The sequence below is a fragment of the Asterias amurensis genome, chromosome 13 (genome assembly GCF_032118995.1).
Source record: "Asterias amurensis chromosome 13, ASM3211899v1".
NCBI lineage: Eukaryota > Metazoa > Echinodermata > Asteroidea > Forcipulatida > Asteriidae > Asterias > Asterias amurensis.
In genome coordinates this window covers 15,815,702-15,842,772 of record NC_092660.1, presented here as the reverse complement: position 1 = coordinate 15,842,772, position 27,071 = coordinate 15,815,702, and the positions used below count along the sequence as shown (strand labels likewise).

The window sequence follows — 27,071 nt, the reverse complement described above, 5'->3', positions numbered from 1 at the left end:
TTAAAAACAAAATCATTTAAGCTAGCATTTAATAGCAAACGAGTTGTTTATGTAGCATGAAATATTTTCTGCGATAAACAAGTACCAGCTTATTGTTAGTTTTATTATATAATTCATCGTAAGGTTGTGTCCGAACCAAACAATATTTTTAACTGGTGTTTAAAATGTTTAAAGAGCACCAATTTCGAAACTTTAAGGTTCAGTTAAATTGACGTTTCTAGTTAGAGTCGGATTTAGGGTGACATGTTTAGCATCAGTTTTGGAATCAGTATCAGAATGAAGATCAGCGTGAGGTTTGTAGGCACGCTCAAATCAAAATAAGTGCCTCTCAAAAGTCTAATGGGTTGTTAAGTCAGGCTATATAAGTGCCTTTATATATCAACGAAAAAAAAAATAAATAAAAATACAGCTTTGTATTTCGTCACCACACCTAATAGGCCTATCTATAGACGATGTGACCTATGTTTACATTCAAACCGCCCTCTGTTGACAAAACACTATATACGTCATGTTTCGCCGGGCACTGAGTTGCGTAGTCATAGCATGGAGGGAGGAAGGAAGAGAAGGAGCTCGAACGATCCGCAAAACTGCAGAGTAACAAAAGAATACCCTGACAATGCCCCTGTTTGACCAGTGGAAAAAGATAGGAGACCTCCAGCTGGACGGCCGATTAACGAGCAGGATTAGATATTTTGTACAGAACGTGCGGTACCGCCGCTCTGCACCGTTGCCTTCGTGTAAAGTTGAATCATTGGAGACAAGAATTGTGAGTATACACGTTTTCATTTACCGTTTGTGGTGTTTCGCTGAAACATTATGGCATATTTTTACATTTTTTGTGACTTTCCGGTCAATAGCGGTGGATCAAAATTTGGGTATAGGCACACGAGGGTGGTTGGTATTCAATTGTGTCAATCGTTAAGGTGTACAGTAGCGTCCACAAATGTTATCGCGTCTCAAAAAAGTAGTTTTTCCTCTGTTATATCCATACGACATACGACGCCATAGTTTGGCGAAGAACCAAGTGCGCACGCGCAAATTCACAAACGCCAGGTCGACCATTGTTTGTGTAAGGTATGTGGGTGATACGAGGTGTCGTTAAACGATGCGGTACCGAGGGTTCGACTTTTGAAGTCCCTTTGTTCGAGCTCCTTCTCTTCCTTCCTCCATGGTCATAGTAAGATTGCGATACACTTTCTAGCTGGCTGCCAAAACACAAAGGTTTTGCCCGGCGGTATGCGCGCGAATCATGTTATGGTTTTCGTGTGACGTCAGAGGTCACATCGTCTATTGCGTTTATGACTACACATTCCAGGGTTAAAGCGTTACAATGAATAATTGTATGGCATTTTTTTTGTTTTGATTTTTCAACTTCCAAATCTCCGTAATTGAATGAAACAACCTATTGGTTTGACTTGTACCAAGTAGTGTTGCTCTTTATGACACGAATAAAGGACACTTTAGTTGTCGTCAAGTTCTGGGTGAATGTTCACATACAAATACTTTTCCGAGCTCGGTAACAATCGCATGTAGATCTGTTAAGAAACAAACAAAAATTAAAAGTATCTCTATGAATAAAGTAACGAAGCACAGACGTTGTCCTACAAGCTATGGACGCAGCGTTGAAATACGTTTATTTGTTAAGACTTATTTTCCATGTTCGCTGGTCCTACCGTTGTAAATACATGATCAGATGCGAGTTTGTTTTTTGGGGAAAAACTCAAACATTCAAACTGCTGAAATGTTGTATTATTTTATACTTAGTCGGATTGATTCTGTAGTCATAAGTCTATGTCACAAAACAAGGGCAACTGAATCGTGTATAAAGTTTTGTAATGTTAGAAACATTTTCAATTTAAAGGCAGTTGACACTATTGGTAATTGCTCCAAATAGTTAATACCATAAACTTTTCTTGATTACGAGTAACGGGGAGAGGTTGATAGTATAAAACATTGTGAGAAACAGCTCCCTCTGAAGTGACGTACTTTTTGAGAAAGTAAATTTCTACGAATTTGATTTCGAGACATCAGATTTAGAATTTAAGGTCTCGAAACCAAGCTTCTGAAAGTAACAACCTCGTGTGCGACCATGGTGCGACAAGGGTGTTTTCTCTTTCAATAATATCTTGCAACTTCGACGACCGATTGAATCTTTGATAAAAAGACTAGTCTTTGACAATTACCAATAGGGTCCAGTGACTTTAACATCAACTTAGTACCATACGAACAAATATTTACGAAGTTGTACACACTTTTTAGCACAGCGTTAAGCTTGCTCCTGAAATAAGTTTAATATATTTGCAAAAGATAATGGAATCAATCAAACGAACTTACCTGATCCTCCTTGCTGTCGGCCATTGTTTCAAGGTCAGTAACAAGTTTCTTGAAGGATGGTCGACTATTTGGATCCTCCTGCCAGCACTGGAGCATCACCTCATAACTGTTAAGCAGATTAACCAACAAGCATCATTACCCGTTAGCATAATTATTGTGACTGTTTTTATGAATGCAAAATAATACAAATCGTGTTATCAAGTTATTGCCTCAATAGAATGTGGCAGGTCAAACACATTTTACCCGTGGTTTCATAATAGGTGATTTTGGAGTAATGTTCTTACATAGCAATGAAACTTAATGCATGAGACAATTTTAAACGATTTTCAACATGTTATAAGGGGCCAATTTCATAAAGCCAGTAAGCACGACAATTTGCTTAGCATGAAATTTCTTTCTTGATTAAAAACAGGAATACCAACCAAATTGCCACAGGATAAGCAAACAACAACTGACTGAATACTAGTATCATGGAACATGCAACAAATGGAAATTTGGTTGGTAATCCTGTTTTATCAAGGACCGGATTTTATGCTAAGCATTTTTAGCGCTTACAGGCTTTATGAAGTTGGGCCCAGGTCGTATTCATAATGGTATTTCAGTGTTCTTACTCAATTTGTCATATAGATGCATTATATAGATGAGGAAATTATATTGATCATGAGATATTGATGTTTCTTGCTGACATATAAGCACGTGCTAGTTGGAATGAACTTTGATTATTGAAAGAAGTATAATTAGATGCATATTACAGAACACTTTTATATCAAACTCTCTTACATTTTGTCATCGGAGTTGTCTGGTTTGGGCATACGGTATCCATTCTCCAGCCTTGATGTCAGGAATGGAGTCTTGATACCAGGGTACGGTGTCCCGCCTGTATACGAACAATAATCACAATGTGGTAAAACTGTTTTTGATTTGTTTCTTTATATTTTCAGCATTTTGTTAAAAGCACTGAAACAAATGTCTTACCGAGTGTGGCAATTTCCCAGAGCAGGATTCCAAAGGACCACCTGATGTGTGAACAATACATGCACAAATTAATGATTTCATTAACTTGGATTATAAACTTGTTCATTAAAAATATGATCAATCACATTCAAGAAACACAGTGATTTTGTTTGCATGAAAACTTGGAATTTTCTATTTAAATAAAATTGTGTTTTTAAAGTTTACTTACACATCACTCTTCGAGGTGTACGTTTGGTGGGTCAGTGATTCCAGAGAGAGCCAGCGAGTGGGGACACGAGTCTAAAAGAAAGTTAAAGATATCAACAAATTGAGAATTTCTTTTACGGAGGTAGTTTAGTGTGGTGACTAGAGGTGTGGCTATACATATTTGTAAATAATTAGTATGCTTATACGAGTGAAGTAATAAAGTTCGCTGTGACACCGTAAAATATATCTATATTTGTGAACAGTGCTGGCTCACAGGGAGAAGAGCCATGTGTCGATCGACGCTTCATTTATTGTGTTCCGTCCAACTTCTAGACTTTGCTGTGTATGGGAAGTTTTAGGGTTGGCTGGGTTCAGAGTTGAATGCTTAAAATAAATAAGATACCTTTGAAGTCTGTACGTAAACGTCTTCTCCACGTGACAAACCGAAGTCAGAAACCTTGGCGTTCAGATTATCATCCAGGAGAATGTTCCTTGCAGCCAAATCACGATGAATCACCTGTAACTTAAACACAAAATGCTAAATTATTATTTGTGATTCTTCAAATATCGTTGAATTGGTTTTGGCGGTATTGAACGGGCTTTTCTTTGGAAAAAACTGACAATGACTTGCCCCGGAAGCAGCGAGGTGTTGCATTCCTTTAGCCACATCCAGAGCAAACTGGAGCAGCTTCTGAGGAGACAGCGATGCTTGACCATCATCCTCCATGGATCGAGCCTTCCTCAGGTAGCAACGGAGGTCACCGTTGGATAAGTACTCCATAGCTACGTACAGTATACCTTGAACAAATATTGAGATAAAAAGAACGATGACAAGTTGATTTTGTTAATGTCTTAAGAGCTTATTGTAATGCAATTTTTGAAGCCTTCTTATTCCTTATGTTTAGAACTGGTTTTCTGCAAACTTCCATTTCCAAATAAACCTGGAGAAAGTATTCATTAAACGATGAATTATTTACCTTCATGTTGACAAGCGCCTAGAATCTTGACGAGATTAAGATGACTTCCGTGAAGAGTCATGGTTTTCAGTTCTTCTAAAAAATGTTCTCTGTCTATGTAAGTGGCATTTTCTGAAATAAATTTAACAATTAACTCTTAGTCGTATAGCGTCACAACTAGTAAAGAAAACATTAGTTGTCATATGATATTTCACCAATTCCATTTTGTGGTCAAACAGTAGATGTGTTATTATTTATTATAAACAAGTTCCCTGTTTGAATGCCACGTAACGCAATCCAAAGCAAACGTAAACTAGGATTCTAAAACAAAAAAAAACATCTAAATAGGCTTCATTTGACGCCTAGAAAACGTAAACATTAAACATACCTTTGAGCTTTTTGATCGCAGCCCTGCACAGATCTCCTTTTACTTTAACAACACCATCACGCACTTCACCAAACTGCCCGTTCCCAAGTACTTTGATTCCTACTATCAAATCATCCCACAAGACACTCCATGGATTAGCCCATGTTGGCAAACCAACATCTTCGTATGTAGGTTGTGATTCTGGTGCTGGTGCTGGTGCTGGTGCTGGTGCTGGTGCTGGTGCTGGTGCTGGTGCTGGTGCTGGTGATGGTGGTGGTGCTGGGAGTGCAACTCTAGGTGCAGATGAACCGGGGCCCACTGGTTCATAAACCGACTCTTGTACCAGTGAAACTTCTTTTGGGATTGGTGCATTGGTTGGTTTCTCCTCTCGTGGTTCGGCATTCTCATAAGAAACCTGTTGTGAAGCAGTATAGCAAATTAAAAATATATAGAAACTGGTTACTGTATAATATTTAATGTATTTAAATTATATTTTGAGCCAGAAAACAAAATGTCTGGTGATTATGTGTTGGAAGGAGTTGGTTTGGGAAACGTTTCGGCAAGCGTGTAGTAGCCTAGAATGATGTCTTCTCTATTTAATTCTGTCTTTTGAATCATACCTGCAAATGCAACTTTTTACTCACGAGTTCCTGGTCAGCATTTAACCCCTGAAGCTGCAAAGGATTTAGTCTGCTTCGTTTACGACGTCTTCGGGTGTAACCGATTACACCAACTACATTCACAACAGCAGCAATGACCACACAGATAACGATAATCAGAAGACTGCTCAGTCTAGTGATAGGCGTCTGAGTTAATGCGTTCACTACAGAAGAGAAAGAAGATGCAGTTATTTAATGGTCGTTTGTGAGTGTTCTTGTTCGATGACATGAGTACATGCATCTTCATGACCCAAACGTATACCCTGATCAGGGTATACTTTTAGGTAAACGGTATCAAATAATGACCCCGTTGCCTTGATGTAGATATTACATATTAAGTATCCACAAGAAAAGTATATAAACTTACTGTGTGGCAATGTTACAGATAATGAGACGTTGCTCCATCCTCCAAGTCCAAAATGTGTTTCAGCACGTATCTAAAAAGGACCAAACCATTAACAGTTCAGTAAACACTAACATTTCAAAAGTATTGTAAAACAATGCCTTTGGTTAACTTGGCACCATACCTGGAATGAATAAGTTAAACCATTTTCACAGGTTGGTGATATCTCTCGTTTGAAGGTCAGTCTGTTGATGACATTGGCTGTTTATTAACCATAGCAGTTTGAGTACCTTTTTTGGGAGCAAGAAATGTGTATACCATCCCGGACGCAGCAATGCTTGTAGTTTACTTGGCACCATACCTGGAATGAATAACTGACATTTCCTTCCAGGTTTGTGATCTCTCTAGTTTGAAGGTCAGTCTGTTGATTATCTTTGACTCTAACTATCTCAGCCGATGATGAGTTTCCAGATCCTGTTCTCCAGTAGCGGATCTCGTAATTGATGCTATCGCCTTGAGATGGACGAAGCCACGACACGGTGATGCGGTCGCTTCTGATTACCGGGAAAGTCACGTTGCTTGGAGGGGTAGGAACTTTGTAGAGGAGAAATGGGATAAATAATTATACAAAAAATACAATGATTAAAAAATATACATGCATGCTTCGTACGCCAGCCTACTAGTGTCGGGTATGAATTAGTGTTGGGCATATTATACGAAAATATACAGCGAGGAAAGTTTCCGCTAGCATTTTTATTTTAATTGGTGAACGTTTTTTTCAAATTTATTGTTTTTATTGTTGATGTATTTATTAAATTGTTTTACTTCATCAGTAACGCCTTGTATGTATACATAACGAATTGATTTAGTCTTGAAGAGTTTTTATAGATCTTTATTCAAAACAAACGGCATTAGCGTGTAACCTTTGGGCACAGTAGTGACTGTTGAGATGTAACTCCATGGACCGTGTCCAACACTTGTCTCAGCTCGGATCTGAAAGAGAATTACAATATATATTTAAATGTCAAAGAAGGATAATACTACTTGTATTTTGTGGATTAAAATATCGATACATTTCCCTCTTCCTTCCCCCCCCCCGTTAATACCACTATCGCTACAGCCCTTCCAGTCCTAATTGTGGTCATTAAATGACTGTTGTTGTGTAAAGTCAACACATTTTTTTTTACGTTTGGTATTCTCACTTGGTGTATCTCAATAAATGCATAAAATAACAAAACTGCCAACATTTAAACCAATTGGTAGTCGAAGTTGCGAGAGAATAATTCCAGACAAAATAACACAACCTAAAGTCGCTCAATAATTTTGCTACTATCAAAAGCTCTCCATTGCTCGTTACCAAGTACGTTGCTATGCTAACAATTATTTTGAGTAATTACCAATATTGTCCAGTGCCTTTAATTGTTTCACGTTTGTTTATATTCCTTTTTTTTTGATATGCATTTAATTGTGGACTAAATTGCACTGATTATCTGTTATCTTTTTGGTTTAAAAAGTCATCTTTTGAGGTAAATTATTCACTCATTCAATATGTCACGGCGAGAAACTTTATCGAGACAACTTAAATCATGCAAAAAAAAAAAAAAAAATCAGCTTTGCGAGAGCCCCTCTCAATAAATGGTCTGAAGTTATTACGAAGTCCTGAAGAACCAACCCTTTCATTCTGAAAACGGGGATGGAAAAGGAAGAAAGAAAAAAATACTTGCAACTTAAGTGCAAGACATAGAATCATCACAGGAAAGCTTCAGTAATGATTACGATGACACCGTTGGATGTAATGTAAATACCTGTATTGAGTAACTAATACTCTTGTCCAGGGCCATAATCGTTTTCGTCTGGTACTGACTAGCAAGCTGCTTTGTGATTGTTATTGTATCTCCCAATGTCTGGTTCCCTGACCCTGTCTTCCAATAGCGGATCTCGTAGCTGGTGATGATGCCATGAGGAGGACTAGGAGCATTCCACGCTACGGTGATCCTGTCGCTCCTCGTAACTGGAAAAGTTACTTTGCTTGGGGGCGGAGGAACTGTAAGATGTGAATCAAAGTACCATTAATATCAGTTTAAAAACGTTTAATTGCGTAGCCTAATACGTACTCTTCATTTGTTTGGAGGCAGTTTTATACAACATTAACTATTGGGTTCTAACCATGTGTTTGCAAACCACTGTTTATTTGTGGTGATGTTTGTGTGTGTGTTTTATTTTATTTTTTTTGTTTTTTTTGGGGGGGGGTTATATTTATTTTTATTTGGGAATGTTTTGAGAAACATTTGTACCTTTTGGAAGGGCAGCGAGTTCAACGAATTGGCTGAATTGTTCAGTGATTTAGTTTAATACTATGGTCGCTTTCTGTGTCTTCATACATGAGCTATGATAGACACATCGAGTGATTTGTGTTGCTGTGTGCACTTTTGCTTGACAAAATTCAAAATGTTGGTCACTCCAAATAATCTCATTATCAATAATGGTAGTTTTGTTGCAAACAGGCTTCTTAGAACAAATTGATTTAATATGCACGTGTTGTAATTCCTATGACTATCTTGTGTCAGAGTAGTTGTCATGTCTTACGTTCGTCGGCGTATGTCCTTCTGTGTGCATGTATGTATGTTTGTTTTTTCTTTGTCCGTTTTTTTTACAAGCTTATGTTTATCAAAACATCCCCATACTCTAGTTCTGACATTTATCCTGTCTCCTGTTAGGCCTACTTCATATTAGTTTACTTTATTCTGTTGTTATCGATATTTCTTATGTAAATAATGTAAAGCATGTAAATAAATGTGTTTGAATTTAATTGATTTGATTGTGTAGGCCTACTACTTACTTCCTTCTGTTGTTCGAGTCGTATAAAGAGCAACGGGTCCTAAAGCGAATTGATTCCTGGCAGATACTGACAGTGTGTATGACATGAAGGGAACTAGACCAGTGGATTCTACCCCTGTACTAGATGTTGTATCCTCCTCGAGTACTTCCTCTTCACTGTCAATGAGTCTGTAATGATACTTGGTTATGATGCCATTACGCTGACCACACGATGGTTGTTTCCATGAGAATGCTATGGTTTGGTTGGTAACATCAATAGACTCCACATCTCTTGGAGGACCGGAAGGTGCTAAAATCGGGAAAAAATTTTTACACAAATAAACAAACGATGGTCTGATTACTAAGTGTCGTGATTGTATACATACAGCAGTGCATCAATGTTTTTGTCCTTCAGTCAGAACGACATTCCAGTTTACAAACCATACATTCAAGTATAATTTAAAATGTTCAATTCATTTGTTATCCCGTGAAACATTCTTTCATAACCGTATTTATTAATTTATTTACACACTGTACCGTTACCAATTTCCTCCCTCGATCAATGAAGATAATAATAACAACAACAAATTATTTATAATGCGCCAACTCCAGGGTCAGGTGCCCTATGCATAAATTTGCATCCCTTTTGCTATTTTGTTTTTAATAACAATTGCAATTCTTCAATAAAAGGAAAGCGAGTTTTTTCTTGGTTACGGCTCCATTGACTTTAATCAAGGCGTACAAAACAGTTTTAATACACCTACCAGTATTGGTGGTATTGACTGTCACTGATGCCTCTTCCCCTGCTCCTGCACTGTTAGAAGGCGTGACGTATACACGATACGTAGAGTGAGGGTATAATCCAGTTATGTTTGTTGGTGACAGGGAGCCATCGAGCCACTGCTCACGATTCTGGGGAACTTCACTGTCACACTGGTCCCTTTAAAGAAGACAATTATTTTAAAGGATTTATTCCTAGTACAACAACTAAAGGTAAATTGTTATAAAGGATATCACGCTATATCATGTTATTTTGTGCGAAGAAAAAACACATATTAATCTGAGTGGCTGGCATTACTCTGAAATATCGTTCCACCTGTTTTATAGTTGTTGCGTCTGCGATTTCCGAGAGAAAAGAACAGTGACGAGTTTAAGCTATTGGACAGATGTTACTATATTATATTAACTGACGCATTTTTGTACGTGAGGAACCGTTATCACATGATATTACAAAAAAGCTCTTTCACTCAAGTTATCATCAAGATCCGAGATGAAACAAACAATGCATAGTTATACTTGATAGTAATATACGACTCATTTTTAGCATTGCAAATTTGCTTGTTTTTAGTGATCATAAACTCGTACCTGTTGGTGAGTTGATATTCTACTGTGTATTTAGAGACTGGACAGTTGTTGGCGCTGGGGTTCTGCCAAGTAACATGTATCTCGGTTGCGTCTGATGTTGGGTTTGCCCGCAGCGCAGTCACTCGTTCTGGAGCTAGTTTATAAAGACATGGGTGATGTTGTTATACGTTTCTTTAAGTTTGTACACTATTGCATCATTTAGAGCAAAATAAAGCAACACATTAGGCCATCCATTTCAATTCAATTCAATTCAATTCAATTTTATTTGTCCCACCATGTAGGAAACTCTATTTGAATACATGCAATACAGAAAGAAAAATAAATAACACACAATCATAAATAAACTACTGGAAATATTAAATTTGAAGCAATTTTCAAAGTTATTGAAATAATCACGCAGCGTAAGGCCTACTTGTCGTCCTGGTGCTGTTATAAGAACAATAACATGCAACCTAATTTGTAGGTGGTGAATATTTGTTTGACTCCGTCTCGAATGCAGCCAACGAAGGGTATCTTTCTTTGTAAGCACAATTCTCGGGCATTCTCCCAAAGTGCCTTTTTGTGAAGCTGTGTTTGGAATGCGTTTTTAAATACCTTTCTCACATGTTCCTACTCCCTTTTGTTTCAGACTCATTTCGGTAAACAAATCTATGTTTATATTTTGTACATACCGACAATATCTGTGGTCTCTTCCCGCTCAAATGACGTGCCTTCGCTTGATCCGCGGGTAGTTACTTTAGTGGTATAGGATGTACATGGCGACAAGTTGACAAACCGTACAGACGTTCCTCTTACATCCACATTCTGTTGATGTGGGGCATGTCCAGCTACGTATCCAGTTAGATACAACTCAGCTCTGTAACCAGTAATGTTGCCTCCTCTGCTACCACATGGGATGGGCTTCCAGGTGATGCTAATGCTGCTGGCAGTCACTTCACTTTCATTAAACGTAGGCGCAGTTTGGGGGCCTAATGTAAATCATCAAAATACAGTCGTTTATGGTTCATAGCATTCCTTTCCTTCTGAATATTTTTTTACAAATAAACATACCGATTTTAAATAATGAGCGAGCTCGAATTAAAATGTTCAAAATGGCCTTTGTGATATAAACGCCGTGGTGCTGTGTTATTATCAAGTCACAAGGGTCGGATGAGGCTCAACCAACTCACAAGAATTGCATTGAAATCAAGCGCCTGTCACATTACGACGATGATACACTATAATCTGCATGGTCTAGATGGTGTGGCTGGAATCACCAACATTTAATGTACTTTGCAATGCTCTCAAATAATTAAAGATATATATGAATACATTCCACTATCTGTACAAGATAAATCATTGCGTTTTTGTGCGTTTATGTTGCAAGTAAATCAAACAATTATAACACATGCATTTACAAACTGCATCCACTCTGACAATTAATACTTACTTCTTTCACCGGTAATCTTTGATTTAGTTGTAGCAGTTCCGTTCCCAGCTTCATTTCTCGATGTAACATAGACCCTATATTTAGAGTATGCTTTCAATCCTTCTATAATGACTGAAGTATCGGTAGTGTTCAGTGACGAAACACCGGCATCATTAACCTCCTGACATTGCTCCAGATTGATGAGTTCATAGGTCACCAGGTAGTCAGTAGCGAGGCACGGATTGTTTGGGTTGGTACCAGGGGCTGTCCATGATACTCGCAGTTGATCATGTTGTATTCGACTGATGTTCAAACCAGTAACACCTTCTGGAGCTACGGAATGATCATGCACAAAAGAGTGGATTGCGATTAACGGTTAAAGGGGGAATCAATATATTTACACGTCAAGTTATCAAAAACACCACACAAGTTTTAGTGAATATTAATAACTAATGAATCACGGGCCTGGTTTTGGTAAAACAAATTACAAATTCAATTTAATTAAATTTCATTCATCTTTAATGGTCCTAGCATGGGGAAAACATTATTTGCATAGATGCAATACACGGAAATGACATCCGCTGACTACGTCTTTATTTAAATAAAATGTATTGATCGTTTTTGTATCCGTCCCATACGTACCGACTGGCTTTGTTTTTTCCTGCCGGTTAGATGACGGCGTTTTGCCTGTATTTAAAGCAGACACAATGATTATGTATGGTGTACAGGGGAATAAGTCGTCAAACTGTACAGTATACGTGTTTTGCACATTATTCCGATTATGCAATACTTGGCTTTCTCCTTGTCGATACAAGTTCACATTGTAGCCAGTGATACGAACTCCTCTACTGCCACATGGGATGGGGTTCCAGGTGATGTTGATGCTAGTTGATGTCACTCTACTGCTATTGAATGTAGGTGCAATCCCGAGACCTGGTCGGAAGAGACCATTAACACATTTATAATAAGGAGGAGTCGGAAAATGTGCAGATCTTTCACCAACAATAACATTGACAAAATGCCTATCTCATTTCGAGACTGACGGAATAGATATATTAGTGGTAGATAAAAAAAAAAAAAAAAAAAAAAAAAAAAAACAATCAGGAATGTCACTTACTTCTTTCTGCTGTAATCGCTGACATGTTCTGTGTGGGTCCATCACCAGCTTCATTTCTCGATGTTACATTTATCCTGTATGTGGAGTATGGGTGAAGACCATCGACAACAAGGGTTGTATCTGTAGTGTTCAGTGTGCCGCCAGAATGGTTACCCTCCTGACATTGCTCCAGATTGATCAGTTCATATGTCACCTTATAGGCAGTAGGGAGGCATGGATTGGCATGGTTGGAACTAGGAGCTTTCCAAGTTACTTTCAAAGAACCATTTTTTTTTCTTTTGATAGCCAAGCCGGTAACAGCATCTGGAACTATATAAATAGCCATGTGGAAAAAAAAATGTTTAAATAAACAAATACTTTTCGGTTTAATAGTTATGCATGATAAGGAGCCCATTATTGAATTTTATCCATTATGGACTTAAACTCTATATAACATGTACCGATTGTCTTTGTTCTTTCATGACGGTTAAACGATGTCCTTCCTACTCTACTTATAGCAGTCACGGTGATGTTGTAAGTTGAACAGGGCAATAAGTGGTCAAACTGTACAGACGTGGTGAGTACATCCAGAGACTGACTGGCTTGGGTCTGTCCTGGTTGAGACAAATCCACTTTGGAGCCAGTGATGTTGACTCCTCTTCTGCCACATGGGATGGGGTTCCAGGTGATGTTGATGCTAGTTGATGTCACTCTACTGCTATTGAATGTAGGCGCAATCCCCATACCTGGTAGGAAAGCAAATGCTTACATTATACACAATAAAAGCGAGGGTCTGTTTGGTTTTTCGTGTGAACAAAGTGATGCCGTCGAAAAAGTAAAACGACAATCAGCAACGTTTCTCCTCTTTAACAGTCTGGATAAACGCAAGCTAACAGTAACAATACCAAAGCGTCAAAAATTGTACTTACTTAACTCCCCTGTAATCTCTGAACTGGTCTGAGTGGTTCCATTTCCAGCATCATTTCTCGAGGTAACATTGATCCGATACTCAGAGTATGCTTGCAATCCTTCTATCGTTGTAGATGTATTAGTAACGACAATTGAACCCCCTGAACGGTCACCTTCTCGACATTGGTCAACATTGATGAGTTCATACGTCACAAGGTATTCAGTGGCAGGGCATGGATCGTTTTGCGTGGCTTGCCAAGACACAACCAGTTTATCGTGGTCTTCAGGTTGGATATCCAAATCCTTAACATGCAAAGGGTCTGTAAAAACGAAATAACAAAAGTTGGCATAACTTCCAAAGACATAGAAAGATCTGTGTTTTTAAATATCCCATAGCAATTTGTTTTCAATATTTAAAACATGTGTAAATGGATGGAACATAAGGAAAATATGTTTTCTGCGACTTTAATTCTCTAAATTTTCCATAAGTTCACGGCCCGAAAGCATAACAGAACCGATAGAAGATTTTAATTTTGCGAAATACTAGCAGTGCTGTTGCCCTTTTCAACTTGCGTGGATGAGGGCGTCACTCATACTGTTGCATACATACTGCATATTTATTGTAAGGAAGAAGCTTAAAGCTGGCACAATATAAGTAAAATATGAAGAGCAATGTAAGATGTTTTACTAGCAGCATTTAAACAAACAAAAAGTTACAATCTACACTGCCTGCATGCTTCAAAAGTTCGAAGTAGGCTAGTAAGCATTGTATTATGTTAAACAAAAACAAACTCAGTTAATTACCTTGTTTTGTTGTACTATGCCTAGTAACGGACCACGGCCCTTCTCCAATGCTGGTCGAAGCTCTTACATTTAATTCATATAAAGTGCATGGTGTCAGGGAAGAAATCCTTCCAAGTTTATCCGTTGTTGGTATAGGACTATTGAATTGTTCTGTATTATTTGCTTTTCGATACTTGTATTTGTACATTGTTATAATGCCACCTGTTTTCCCACAGGGAAGCTCCCAGGCAAACTCGATGTAATCTGTAGACGTTGAGTTGACAGTTACAATGGGTGCTTCTGGTCCTGTTATAAAAAAAAAACACAATAAAAAACTAATACATTAAATGGACTATACACTATTGGTAATATTACTCAAAACAATTGTTGGATAAAAACTTACTTGGTAACGAGCAATGGAGAGCTATCGATATTATAACACATTGTGCGAAACGTCCCCCTCTGAAGTTACGTAAAGTGAGAAAGGAGTAATTTCTCACAAAACAAATTTGAACTGAATTCGAGACCTCAGCTGGTAAAGCGTTCGTATTATTCGTAAGATATTTGTAAGGAGAGAGGTCGAGGGACGACCGAGAAAATATTCACTATCCAATCGCATTTTCGGGGTGAGTTCATGACGAATTTCAAATATTCATATTCGCAAGAATATTCGCCACAGTTTGAGAGAAGCATTATAAGAAAACATCTTTACAAATTGACTTTGTACAGTCTCCACATGTCTACTAAGCTCCTACAAATCCAGTGATTTCATTTGGGTACAATTGGATACATGCAGTGACTAAAAGCTACCGTGGATGGGTTTGTTTTGATTGGTCGGAGGTCACCTCGGTTGACCAATCAACACACAGCTACGGAAAGCTTATTTCGGTCGTCTGATGCCGCGTGTCCACGTGTGTGATGTGTCCCAAATGCATGTGGATGTTTGCATGTAATGTTGGTGTAGAGTTTGTGCGTATCGCTATGTGAAATGAATGTAGGTCAAAGGTGAATATACACGCCAGTTTTGAGGCCGGTCTTGAAGCCGGTCTCTGATGTTATTCACGAGCCTCGAAGTGTGAGGTCAGATGTTCAGGCTAACACAATGGAAGAGGGCAAAACACAACCTTACGTACATCACACTTAATACTAACTTGATTGTTCTGTTCTCGTGGTACTGGTGACGGCGGTACTATTCCCAGCTTGGTTTGTGGATGTAACATTCACCCTGTATGTTGAGTAAGCTTCAAGTCCGTCAATGGTAATTGTAGTAGCCGTTGTATTCAATGTGTCAATACGTCTATTGACCATTTGACACTGCTCAAGGTTTATAAGAGCATATGTCACCAGGTAGTCTATGGCAGGACAATGATCTTGGGCGTCGGTAACAGGGACAGCCCATGATATCGTGAGTCGAGTATCATTGATAGATGAGACCGTTACGTTGGTGACAGGATTTGGAACTTCAGGAAGAAACGGATAAAAAAGTGTGGGGTTATTTTTCTCGAAGCAAACACAAAAGTACTGAAAGAAAATTACAAATGAAACTGATTTCACACTTAAACTCCAGGTCTTTGTTCCTTTTAATAAACATTTTATTGTATTGTAAAATAAATTAAATTTATTATTTTAAGCTGAGTGCATGCTACGTCGGTTGTGTAAAATAATAAGCCTTGGTTGGTTGTGGGCTTGAGTGACTGAAATATGACGGAAATATGACACCATGGCAAAGTCGTTCCTTGCAAAGTTTCTCCTCCTCCCAGCAAGCTCGCCCGACTGTGCAGGTGCGAGATGACTGGAAATACGTATGACAATCAGTGTACACATCATCGCAAGTTGGCATAAGTTGTACTGCTGAACACTTTCAATATACTTTTTTGATGGAACTTCAGTTTTGAATAATAACCGCCATGACCACTTCTGCCAACGAACAAAAGACTCCCTATGCTATAACTTTTTCATGAATATTTGTTCTTGCTTTCAGCATGAAAGAGAAGTGAAAAACTATTTGAGTCATGGTATCAACGAAAAAACTTTAAAACTACAATCTAATGTATATTTAAATTCTTAAAAAAACTGTTTACCTTTTGATATAGTTGTGTAAGATACAAAACTGTAATTTCCGACGCCTTTACTCGTTCGTGCAGCAACTTTGAATTGATAACTTGTGCAAATAGACAAGTTAAGGTTGACAGAAGTATACTCGATTTCAACTGGTTCAACTTCACTCCCGTGTCCATCAAGCACCTTATATACGTAGTTCACTATACTGAAGTGAAGTTCTGGACACATTACCGGTTCCCATGATAATGTGTGAGTGAATGAATCATCAGCAGAATAAGAAGACACATTGAGACGTTGGGGTATCATGTTGGGATCTGAAATCAATTGGAACATTCCGAGTGTATAACATCGTGAAGAGCGTATACAATTCACTTCACACAGTCACTGCTCAATGGGTGAAAATGAACCAGTATAGACCGTATTGAATATGACGTCACCGGGAATGCTGTGTGCTGCGTGCTTTTGATGTACGCTTTTGAACGCGCATACGGTTTGCCCTACAAGATGGCGACTTTCATACCAAAAAGGGGTTATTCAATACGGTCTATATGAACTAATCCATTTAATGCCATGATTACATTGGCCTGGAAGACCACGCCTCACTTAATATTAATACATCCATGCAGAGAGACACGACTGAGCTACATTAAGAAGAATGCAAAAGGCAATGCAGGATATAAGAAAGTAAGTAAAGGGTCATGGTTTTCGGTCTAACAAAAAAAGCATAAGCAAATATGTGAGAAGAAAAAAAAGATTAAAATTAGGAAGACACATTGGGGAGAAATTCAATATCAGACCATTTTTCGATTTAAAGGTTAAAACTGAATACCTAAATTTCTGAGATAATTTCGAGCAAAAGGCGATTGTCATAAAAGGATCACAGATATGATATAGCGAGTTGGGAAGAAGTCTACATATCCGGGTTCAGCAGATGAATGCAACCTACCTAATATTGTACAAGTCGTGTTGCACGATAGCTTATCTCCATATGAAAGACATTGCTCTGTTGCATAAAAACACCATGTAAACAACTTATAAAATAATGCATATTGATTGGTAATCACTCTAGCAACACACAACTTTCGGTAAGCTTAACATCAGCTTTAAAATGCATAAATCATTTTGAGAAACATTTTACATCAAGTTGTTATGATAAAAGACATCGGTTGCTATTCCCTACAGTTCGAATCCGAGAAGCATTTATGTCAGTGTAATATTTCTGTCATTGTGTTCTTATAATATTACACTTGCTCCATAATTTCGGCATTATCTAATGAATGACACCACATTTTCAAACGAAATTTTCATATGTAAGTGTCATTGTACACATAACATATATCTGTACATGGATAAAATAATTGACTTTTTAAAAACAATCTTAGCGTTCAACCTCAAAATGAAAATATGTAGGCCCTACTGAAAATTAGGAAGAGACACACGATGGACGTTAATATGAAATTCCAATTTGGCTGTTTCTCAAATTATAATTTTCCAGCTTTAATCCGTACCTTGACAGTTATATCCTGTGTATCCCGCTGCACAGTCTCCGATACACCGACCCGTTATTCCATCACATGACACACTCTCGGCACAGTGACATATATGGGCACAGTTGGCACCAAATTTCCCGTCCATACACACTGAAAAGCAGAAAAGAGAACATTGTAAATTTGAACTTCCTAGCATTTAAAATTTCAGTTGAAGGCATTATTCCGTACCTTGACAGTTATCCCCTTTGTATCCCTCTGTACAGTTTCCATCACATTGACCCGTTGTTCCATTACACGATTCCACGTCTGCACAGTGACAAGTGTGAGCACAGTTCTCACCGAATTCGTCTGAGGTACATTGTACTGAAAACAAAAGGTAGAGAGACATGATGATTATTAATGTAGACATTGAATATCAATATGGTTGTTTCTTAAAAACATTGGACCCTTTCGGTTCAGAAAAAAAAAAAAAAGTTCACAGATTTACAAATAACTTACAGGGTTTACAGAAGGCAATGGTGAAAGACTTCTCTTGAAATATTATTCTATGAAATGCTTTACTTTTTGAGAAAACAGCAAAACAATATAAATTCTCGTTAACGAGAATAACGGATTAATTTTAAACACATGTCATGACACGGCGAAACGCGTGGAAACAAGGGTGGGTTTTTCCGTTGTTTTCTCCCGACTCCGATGACCGATTGAGCCTAAATTTTCACAGGTTTGTTATTTGATATAGAAGTTGTGGTACGCAAAGTGTGGGCCTTGGACAACACTGTTTACCGAAAGGGTCCAATGGCTTTAAAGTCACCTGGAAGTGGTATTTTTTCAAAATAAAGCTTTTGTCACTATTATATGTGTTTTGATGAGTGGAGTGTGAATAAACAGTTAACTAAGATTTAAAAAAAATCAGTTCTTATGTTATTTACAAATTTGTGAGTAGACCCCGACCCGAGAGGGCGCTGTTCGTGACGTCAATCGAGGCAGACTTTGCCTGTAATGCGTAGAGTAAACACAATTGCAAAGTACATGTACGGACCAAGTCGTGAGTTTGTACGTTTCCAAAAAAAGATTGTTTTGGTTTTTTTCCGGCAATGCCGACCAGGTGTATTGCTGCTGAATGCAGAAAAACACTTTTTGAAACGTACCAACTCACGACTTGGACGTACATGTACTTTGCACGTGTGTTTACTATACGCATTGCAGGCAAAGTCTGCATCGATTGACGTCACAAAAGGGGTAGGCGGAGTCAGCCCCCCAAACAACTTTATATATTTTTCCGTGTTTCTTTTATTACCAACTTCCACCTATAATCCGTACCTTGACAGTTATCTCCTTTGTATCCCGCTGCGCAGTCTCCATCACATTGGCCCGTTGTTCCATTACATGACACCCCTTCGGCACAGTGACATATCTGGGCACAGTTGGCACCGTATGTTCCATCATCACAATCTGAACCAGTTAAGAAAGAACCAAAGAAAAGTGCTAAAAACAAACCGAATGCTGACTGTCTGTTTATCGACGCCTGGTACATTGAAGCCTTTTGCCCAGAAAATGTACACCGAATGAAAAAAGAAAATTCTGGAGGGATTCTAAACCCATGGTAATTAAGTCCGCGTGGTTTGATCTAGCGATTATGTAGTCGATGTTTTTATTCAGTGCCACCTCAGTATAGTGATATCCTCCTAAAGCCGCCTTAAAAGTCCTATACACGCAACTATCTTGATCTGAACATAGTCGTACTAGACAGTGGGGAAGGGATAGGTGCATTTCTGTTTTCTTGGGAAGCTATATTTTGTTCTTAGCAGTTTCAAAGATTGTTTGCGTTTAGCTTATGAATATGTTATTTTATCAACGGCACATTTTTGATGATGTTTTCCGATTGTTTGGGTTAAAAATGTACCTGTCTTGCACTCAAGTCCCTGGTACCCAGCGGCACAGCTGCATCCGTAGGGATCTGGTAAACAGAACAGCATTCCTTTGCAGGTAGAACCATCGTGAGGCAACCCAACAGCATCACAGCGAAGGCTTCCTTTTTGGCCAAAGCGGTTCGGTCCTTTTACTAGTACAATCACAAGTACAATTCATATGAACAACAATTTAAAATACTAGTGGTATATTAATATGGATGAAACTTCTTTAGAGCAGACTGGGTAAACAGAATGAGTTTTTGTCGTGGTAAAAACCCAGCTTGGTGCCTTGTGGCACTAATAACTCTTCCAAAAACACTACCTGCGGGCAGTTTTCCATACCCCATAATAGGACTACATTGGTCTATCAAAGAGACGGTAAATTATCAATTTGGCTACCCGACTGCTAGTAGAAGAGACTATAATATGGATTGCGTTGACAATACAGGAATGGTTCAACTTTTAGTTTGCAAGTTTAGATTGATATCGATACTCTGTTTCAAGTGAGTGTGTTTGTGTTTTCTGTAAAGTCAACTTCAATAAAAAGTTCGTCTTTGTGTACTCACTGTTTTCACAGAGTTCGCCACTAAACCCAGGTGGACAAATGCAGTCACCACCAACGTCATCACAAACGCCACCATTAAGACAATTCGGACACTCGCTGCTACAAGACGGTGAGCCATATCTATTTTCTTGACATCCTGTTTCAGCAAAGAAAAACATTGTCAAAAGCTTTTACAAAAGAGTTTTCTCAAACATCATACATACTAGCATACACGTAGTTGTTCACTCGCTGCTACAGTCCAGTGGGCAATAGTTATTTTGAGGGCATCCTGTTTTATCAAAGAAAAAACAGTGTCAAACGTTTACTATAACTCCACGTTAGCGTAAAAACCAGCACACAAATAGTTGCCCCCCCCCCTCCCCAATTAGAATGCTCAGCAGGTGGATTGACCATTGCCTTAGTTTCCTTATTGAACCAGACAGTTCCGTCAGCTGGGTCTGTTATTTTTGTCTCTGCATGTCTTGAGAAAAATAGTTGTCAACATCTTTGCATGGAAGTGAAGCAATGTTATCGGGACGTAATAGTAAGTTTAAATGTAAGTGATAGCAGTCCAACAAATCTAGACAACATACAACATACATACAACTAAATATTTATAAAGCGCCTTTGCATCAAGAGCAAAGCGCTGGAAAGAGCAAGACCAATGGAACTATAATAAATACAACAAATTACATCTGATACAAGTGAGTTTTGAGATTTATTTTTTGAACAAAGGCAAAGAGTTGCGTACTGGGAGGTTGTTCCATATTCAACAACAGTAACCTCACAGATTGATATCTTATAAAATGAACAAAAGTTTCTGTTTGCTTACCCCTCACAATTAACCTCAGTAGCGCCTGATTTCCTTTGTCTCGTTCATGTTGATAATGGCACTCATAAATACCACTTTCGTAGGTACTAGCGTTGGTTATGTCAAATTGCAGTTTGTTTTGTTTCATAAGGACCACGCCATTTCTCCTCCATTTTCTCTTCGGGTTTTTGACAAACGTTGGGTTTTTGGTAACCACCAGACTAACGGGATCCCCACGGTTCACAGTACGGCTTACGAAGGCTGGTAGCAGGGATGCTGTGGATGTCAAAATGACAAAACAGATTGCACCATGATTAGCATTAATGTCAACTTTATTTGTTAATGGCATAATAAGCATAAACATAATGCGTTCTCATAATAAACAGTTTTTGTTTGTAAACATTTACCAAAAGACACTCCGGCACCGGGCCGGAAAGCTTCTCCGTGCAAAAACGGTACACATTTAATTATTGCTTGGGTCAATTGGATAATTTCTACCAGTGGTGGCGTTCTGTGTGCTGTGCTTTTGGGTTGTGAGTCACAGTGACTGCTAATAACAATATCGAAGTCTTATATAGCGCACGTACCCACCAAACAAGGTTCCAAAGGCAGAGTAATACGCATTTTCAGACAAATAGGTTATTGCAGAGATTAATTCTGATACCAAAATATTTAGCACCTGATAAGGCTTTACAAGGTGCTACGGCGCGCATACAGCAGCTAGAGCCAGGAACGCCGTAGTCTTGGCCCAAGACGATGGTGCTTGATTCTGGATAGTATACTACGCGCGGTTGAATCGCCAAAGCGCGCCCGCCACGGTATGATTTAGTTACGTGGACGGCTCGAAATCTAGACTACACTCTGCAAGCTACCATCGTCTTGGCAATCCTGCAGCGCTGCTGCACTGTGGGCGTTGCCGTATTATGTAAATAAGGCCGTTGTCAAGGTTGTGTAATGCATATTCAATATGTGAACAACATGGCAGCGCCCAACAGCATGAAATGAAGTCGGGCCACGGTCGGACGTACGGGACGAACGAGTGATATAGTATGGTTTGCCTAGCCATAAACGAACGCAATGCAGGGATTTAAATTCTACATCCCCTTTTCCCAGAAAACCAAATAATAATTATTGTCGTTATTCTGAAGAATAGCTGACTACAGAATGTCTAAGAGAAAACTGACTAAGGAGGAATTAAGAAACAAAATGCTTGCATCTTCGTTACGTGTCGTGTTTGTTTTATGGTTTTATACTTCCCGAATGATTTGTCGTGGGCAGATCACATGAACCACAGACAGACGAACTACCCGCAGTGCATATATTATACCATGGAGGTACCTCCATGATTATACTCACATGGAGGTAGAAACCTCCATGATACTACCGTATATAGTAGTTTTACTACAGCAAACACTATTCACTGTACATGTACAATTTAATTGTCGTTCACAGGCATCGACTCATATGACTTTGCACATGTATTAAACTTTAGGGCTACTAATTGTGTCACAATCACATGAATACCTAATAGTATGTTATAATTAACAATGATGTATGGTGTCTAAAAACAATTGATACAGTTTAATTAAAATTATTTCTAAATAAAGGCCAACACAAATTACTTGTTCATAAAATTGATTTCTTTATTGCCAAACACAAATTCTTCACAGAACAGTGGCTATTAAAATGATCAGGTTTGTAAACAGGCTATAACAACGATACCCCACAATTAAAGCCTGAGCGACTAGTGAAATTTGCTTCTCAACTATTCGTGCCTCAAATAGTCGCAACTTCAACACACTAGTCATTTTTCATGCCCCAAAATGCATTGCGACGTATTATTTGCTGCAGGTGCAATAGAGTAAAACTCACGCTGAAAGGATTTAAGGATTGTGTCACTTTATGTCTAGGGCTGGGTGACTAGTGCGACACAGTGTCAAACTTGTCGCACAGTCGAGATTATTAAAATCACTAGTCGTGTTGCGACTACTTTTTTTAATTCCTAATTGAATAATCGTGTACTACAAAAATAGTAACAACTTCCTGTTTGGTGAACTGTCTATTGTATCGCTCACGACTATTCATGGCAACATAATTTACTTACGAAACACAGTCAGTGACACCAGTGACAATCCTTCAATCCTCTAAGCACGAAATTTACCATTTTGCCCCTGCGGCAAACAAGTCGTGACTAGTGTCGTAGTCATGACTTTTTGAGGTGTGACTAGTCGAGTAGTAACTTACACTAGTGGCCCAGGCTTACTGATGTCTGGTTGTGTTTCATAGGTAAATTATGTTGTCATGAAAAGTCGTGACTGTGAGGGACACAATTTTTTCAGCAAGCAGGAATAGTCGCAACTATTTTAGTTGTTGTGGTGTCTCGATTTACGGAGTAGGTGAATAATGGCAGTCGCAACTCGACTAAGCAATAACTAGTTGCGATTTCGACATCAATCGTAGTGCGTACCACTAGTCGCCAATCACAGGCTTTCCCACAGCAGCATTTAAAGTGCACAGGTATCACAGCAGTTATACACAATACTGTTTGTACTATGTACTTGTGTGAGCGGCTGAGCCTACGAACACTCTTCTACATTGTGGGGTGCATTGCAGTTTTTATCTGATTCTCTGTGTCTTAGATAGGCAGTTGAAAGACCATGTTGCTCATCTCGCCCAACTCTTCCACTTAGTTGTACATTTTCATCTTGGTGTTCAAAATAATGACAAACATCAACCCCAGTCCAAAACCATCGGTTGCTAAGAGTATGCACACAGTTCCCACAGTGTTGAAAAAGCTATGTAAACTCATCTTGAAAGTCAATCTCTGTATTGGTATGGTATGATACATGTCGACAATAAATTGTGATACAGTGAAGGAACTTTGCAGCAAAATGTAGAGTACAGTTCTTCACATACGTCTTTCTTGATTGACAGTTAATATGATGTTCCATCTTTTCCTTTTCTCTTGAGACTTCCTCTGCAAAACAGCAAAATATCTCTTCCACAATTATATACGCTTGAATCTTGATTCTGTCACAGATTTGTCTCTCTTGAATCAAGAACTCCATTCCTTAATTGCAGAGCAGTCGACTACCCATTCATCTGACAAGACGAGGCCTAAAAAGTATAAGTACTCCAAGGTGGGCATGCAGCAGTTCTCTAAAAGCAGACTTCTTCCTGGAAATGTGCCCTATCAGAAGAATGAAACAAATACAAATCATAGAATAAGTTCAGTGATTATATTGGGTCTCATTGTGCTAAACTTGTTCTGCATCAAGCTTAATGTAAAATATATATCTGTTTTGATTATTAATATTAAACCGTTGACCAGCGAGGGTTACGATCATCAATCAACCCAACTATAGCAATTGCAAACAAGTGTTAATTGCTTGTGCACAGAAGAAAAATGTCAGCCAATGAGCCATTTTCAAATCGAGGGATATGTATCTGTGTGCATTGAAGTGTTGGTGACTCGAGTCAGACAAATCCAATCTCACATAAAGCTGGGCTATGTTCTTTCCAAACCGAAACAAAACCAAGGAGTAGGCTCATACTTCCTTCGAATGCGAATGCGAAGTGGATTTTGGTGAGGCAATACTTTTACGAGCTGCCCTTCCATAAGTGAGACACAAGAAAATTGTGCTTCACATGATGAAATAGCACTGCTATTTAGCAGGAAGGAGGTCTACCTACATGAATAACAACAAGTTTTGAAGTATTCAAACATGACAAACAATGACTACTTACAAATGTATGACTTTACGTTTTCTAATTCTATACAGATTCGATCAATATAAACAAGATTCTCTCCACTCACCACTTTGTGACACTGACAGTTACATAATGACTTGGGATCCATGACTTGCTCAGTTGCAAACGTTGGTCGTATGTGGTATCATGCTCTAGTTTCCTATAGTTTATTCACACCCGGACATCCTACCTCCATGGTCCAACTGCTGCCTGCATGCAGCAGACGAAGCACACGAGAACTGACGGAGTTTATCGCAAAACCAGACCGTCCGCAGAGAGGGCACTAGCTGGTATATTTTGACATAGTCGTTCATTAATTGCCATCTAGATAGCAGATCAATATAGCTTCGGCTCACTTGTTCATCTTTAGCATTCATAATCGTGAATATTTCCTATTTTCTTACGATTTTTCCTCCACGACAAACACGGAGCTGCCAATGCCGTGTAATCATAACATGAATGACCACGGGGTCAACTAATACATTATGTTAATTTATTACAACGATCGCACGCTGATTGGTTCTACACAAAGCTGTAGAAGAAAACAATGAAAAAGTTAACACAGCGCTGCAGGATTGCCAAGACGATGGTAGCTTGCAGAGTGTAGTCTAGATTTCGAGCCGTCCACGTAACTAATCATACCGTGGCGGGCGCGCTTTGGCGATTCAACCGCGCGTAGTATACTATCCAGAATCAAGCACCATCGTCTTGGGCCAAGACTAGGAACGCCGGGGCGAACCCCTTCTCTTTTCGATAAGTGCAACGGGTTCTTTTACATGCGTTTAAAATATACATAACATATATGAGACCAACGGCTTTACGTCCCATCCGAAGGACGAAGCAATGGTTAAGTGTCTTGCTTGAGGACACAAGTGTCACGGCTGGGGAGACGAAGCCACACTCTCCTGATCAGAAACACCCGAGTTTGAATACGGTGCTCTTAACCGCTCGGCCACGACACTCCCACCTCGTGATTAATAGTATTAATAATGAATTATTATACAGCGCACGTATCTTGTGCAAATTAAACTAGCTGAATCGCGAAATCATCTCCAATTAATCTTTGAAATAATATTCAGCAGAACGCTTCCCGGCAGTAGCAAACAAATCTGATAAATCAAATATGAGTAAAGGAGGCACATAATTTATTCTGGCAGGTGCATACAAAAATTCTGATAGTGGCACTCAATCCATGAAGTCAGTTAGAACAAAAACTATAAAAAGAAAGCATAATATAAGATTGCATGTTTCTGGACGAATTTATAGTAACCACTTCCATTCCTTAATTATCGTTAACTGTTGTTCGTAGGATATTGGTTGTCACAAACACACTTTTAGTTTTTCATTATGTGCGCTCAAAAACATTTCGTGCTGACAAAACCATGTTAGCACTAAAAAGTCAAATGTTTCAGACGCTTAGTGATTTTTGTTATTGAACTCAGAGTTCATTTTGTGCACCTAAACTCAATTCGTCTGCTCGAAACACAAATTAATTTTATCGAAGGAAATGATTTAAAGGACACAACATAATTTAAACAGCAAGACATTATGTAGAGCTCAAATTTCGTGCGCTCAAAATTATTTGTACCCGAACAAGCACACTCAGTTGTGTTCCGTGTTTATAATAGTCCTTATTGTGACGTATAGTAACATCGTGGACCATAGATGATTATTACCTTTGATGTTTTTTTTTACGACAATGCCGTTTTGATTCGTATGGCGCTTTGGATTTTTCACCTAAAACTCGGCATTTTGCAAAGCGTGACAGTGTTCAAAGGTTTTTACTCTATGGAAATTTTATGTTCCATAAGTTTAACTTAAGACAAATTCAATTGTTACACACTGGTTCACCTTTCTACTAAAAAAACACAAAAAGCTAATAGAAAAAAATAGCTTAAGTTGATCTTTAACCGATATCAGTGATTCTCAAATTGAACAAAGTATATTCACATGCAATGCTCTTCTGGTAAATGCAAAACTAGCTTAGTCACATGCTCGATTCATATTTGAATCACTCACCTGTGGATCTCATCCGTATCGTTTTCACTGTGTTAGAGCCATCCCTCCATTCGAACACACCGACGCTTCCTGTAATGGCATTGGGAACTTTATACATCTTCCTCTTTACATTGTCTGGCAATGTCGATGGTAAAGATTCAGAAGAATTCGTCCACCCAGTCATGTCGGATATATCTTTACCCGTCTGTACAAATCGTGTAAAACCAAGTTCTCCATTGTTGTATGCTGTGGTCTCATAACCAGTCACCAAATAACTTGCAATGAATACGTGTAGGTCGTTCTGCGAAC

At 38.6% G+C, this 27,071-nt stretch overlaps 1 protein-coding gene across 1 annotated transcript; it reads right to left on the bottom strand.

Moving 5' to 3' along the window:
• Positions 1-26,919, bottom strand: LOC139946282 (uncharacterized). Its single transcript, XM_071943906.1, has 32 exons — positions 26,784-26,919; positions 21,036-21,290; positions 20,226-20,360; positions 19,653-19,811; positions 19,070-19,201; positions 17,978-18,112; positions 17,768-17,899; positions 17,206-17,262; positions 16,280-16,573; positions 15,350-15,658; positions 14,220-14,504; positions 12,528-12,836; positions 12,053-12,343; positions 11,432-11,743; positions 10,674-10,970; positions 10,003-10,135; positions 9,402-9,577; positions 8,660-8,947; positions 7,626-7,864; positions 6,744-6,813; positions 6,182-6,414; positions 5,845-5,914; positions 5,463-5,641; positions 4,840-5,233; positions 4,473-4,583; positions 4,127-4,293; positions 3,899-4,012; positions 3,518-3,588; positions 3,310-3,350; positions 3,115-3,211; positions 2,335-2,440; positions 1-1,535 (listed from the first exon to the last, which is right to left on the bottom strand). Exons 1-32 carry the CDS (start codon positions 26,878-26,880, stop codon positions 1,461-1,463), a joined length of 5,763 nt encoding a protein of 1,920 aa, XP_071800007.1. The 5' UTR covers positions 26,881-26,919; the 3' UTR covers positions 1-1,460.
• Between the last annotated feature and the right edge of the window lie 152 nt (positions 26,920-27,071).

Coding starts and splice junctions, on each gene's coding strand:
- LOC139946282 (XM_071943906.1), bottom strand. CDS start 26,880: ATGTATAAAGTTCCCAATGCCATTACAGGAAGCGTCGGTGTGTTCGAA. Junction 19,202..19,652: donor GGGACTTGAGTGCAAGACAG/GTACATTTTTAA, acceptor TAACTGGTTCAG/ATTGTGATGATGGAACATAC. Junction 17,900..17,977: donor CAAAGGGGATAACTGTCAAG/GTACGGAATAAT, acceptor TCTGCTTTTCAG/TGTGTATGGACGGGAAATTT.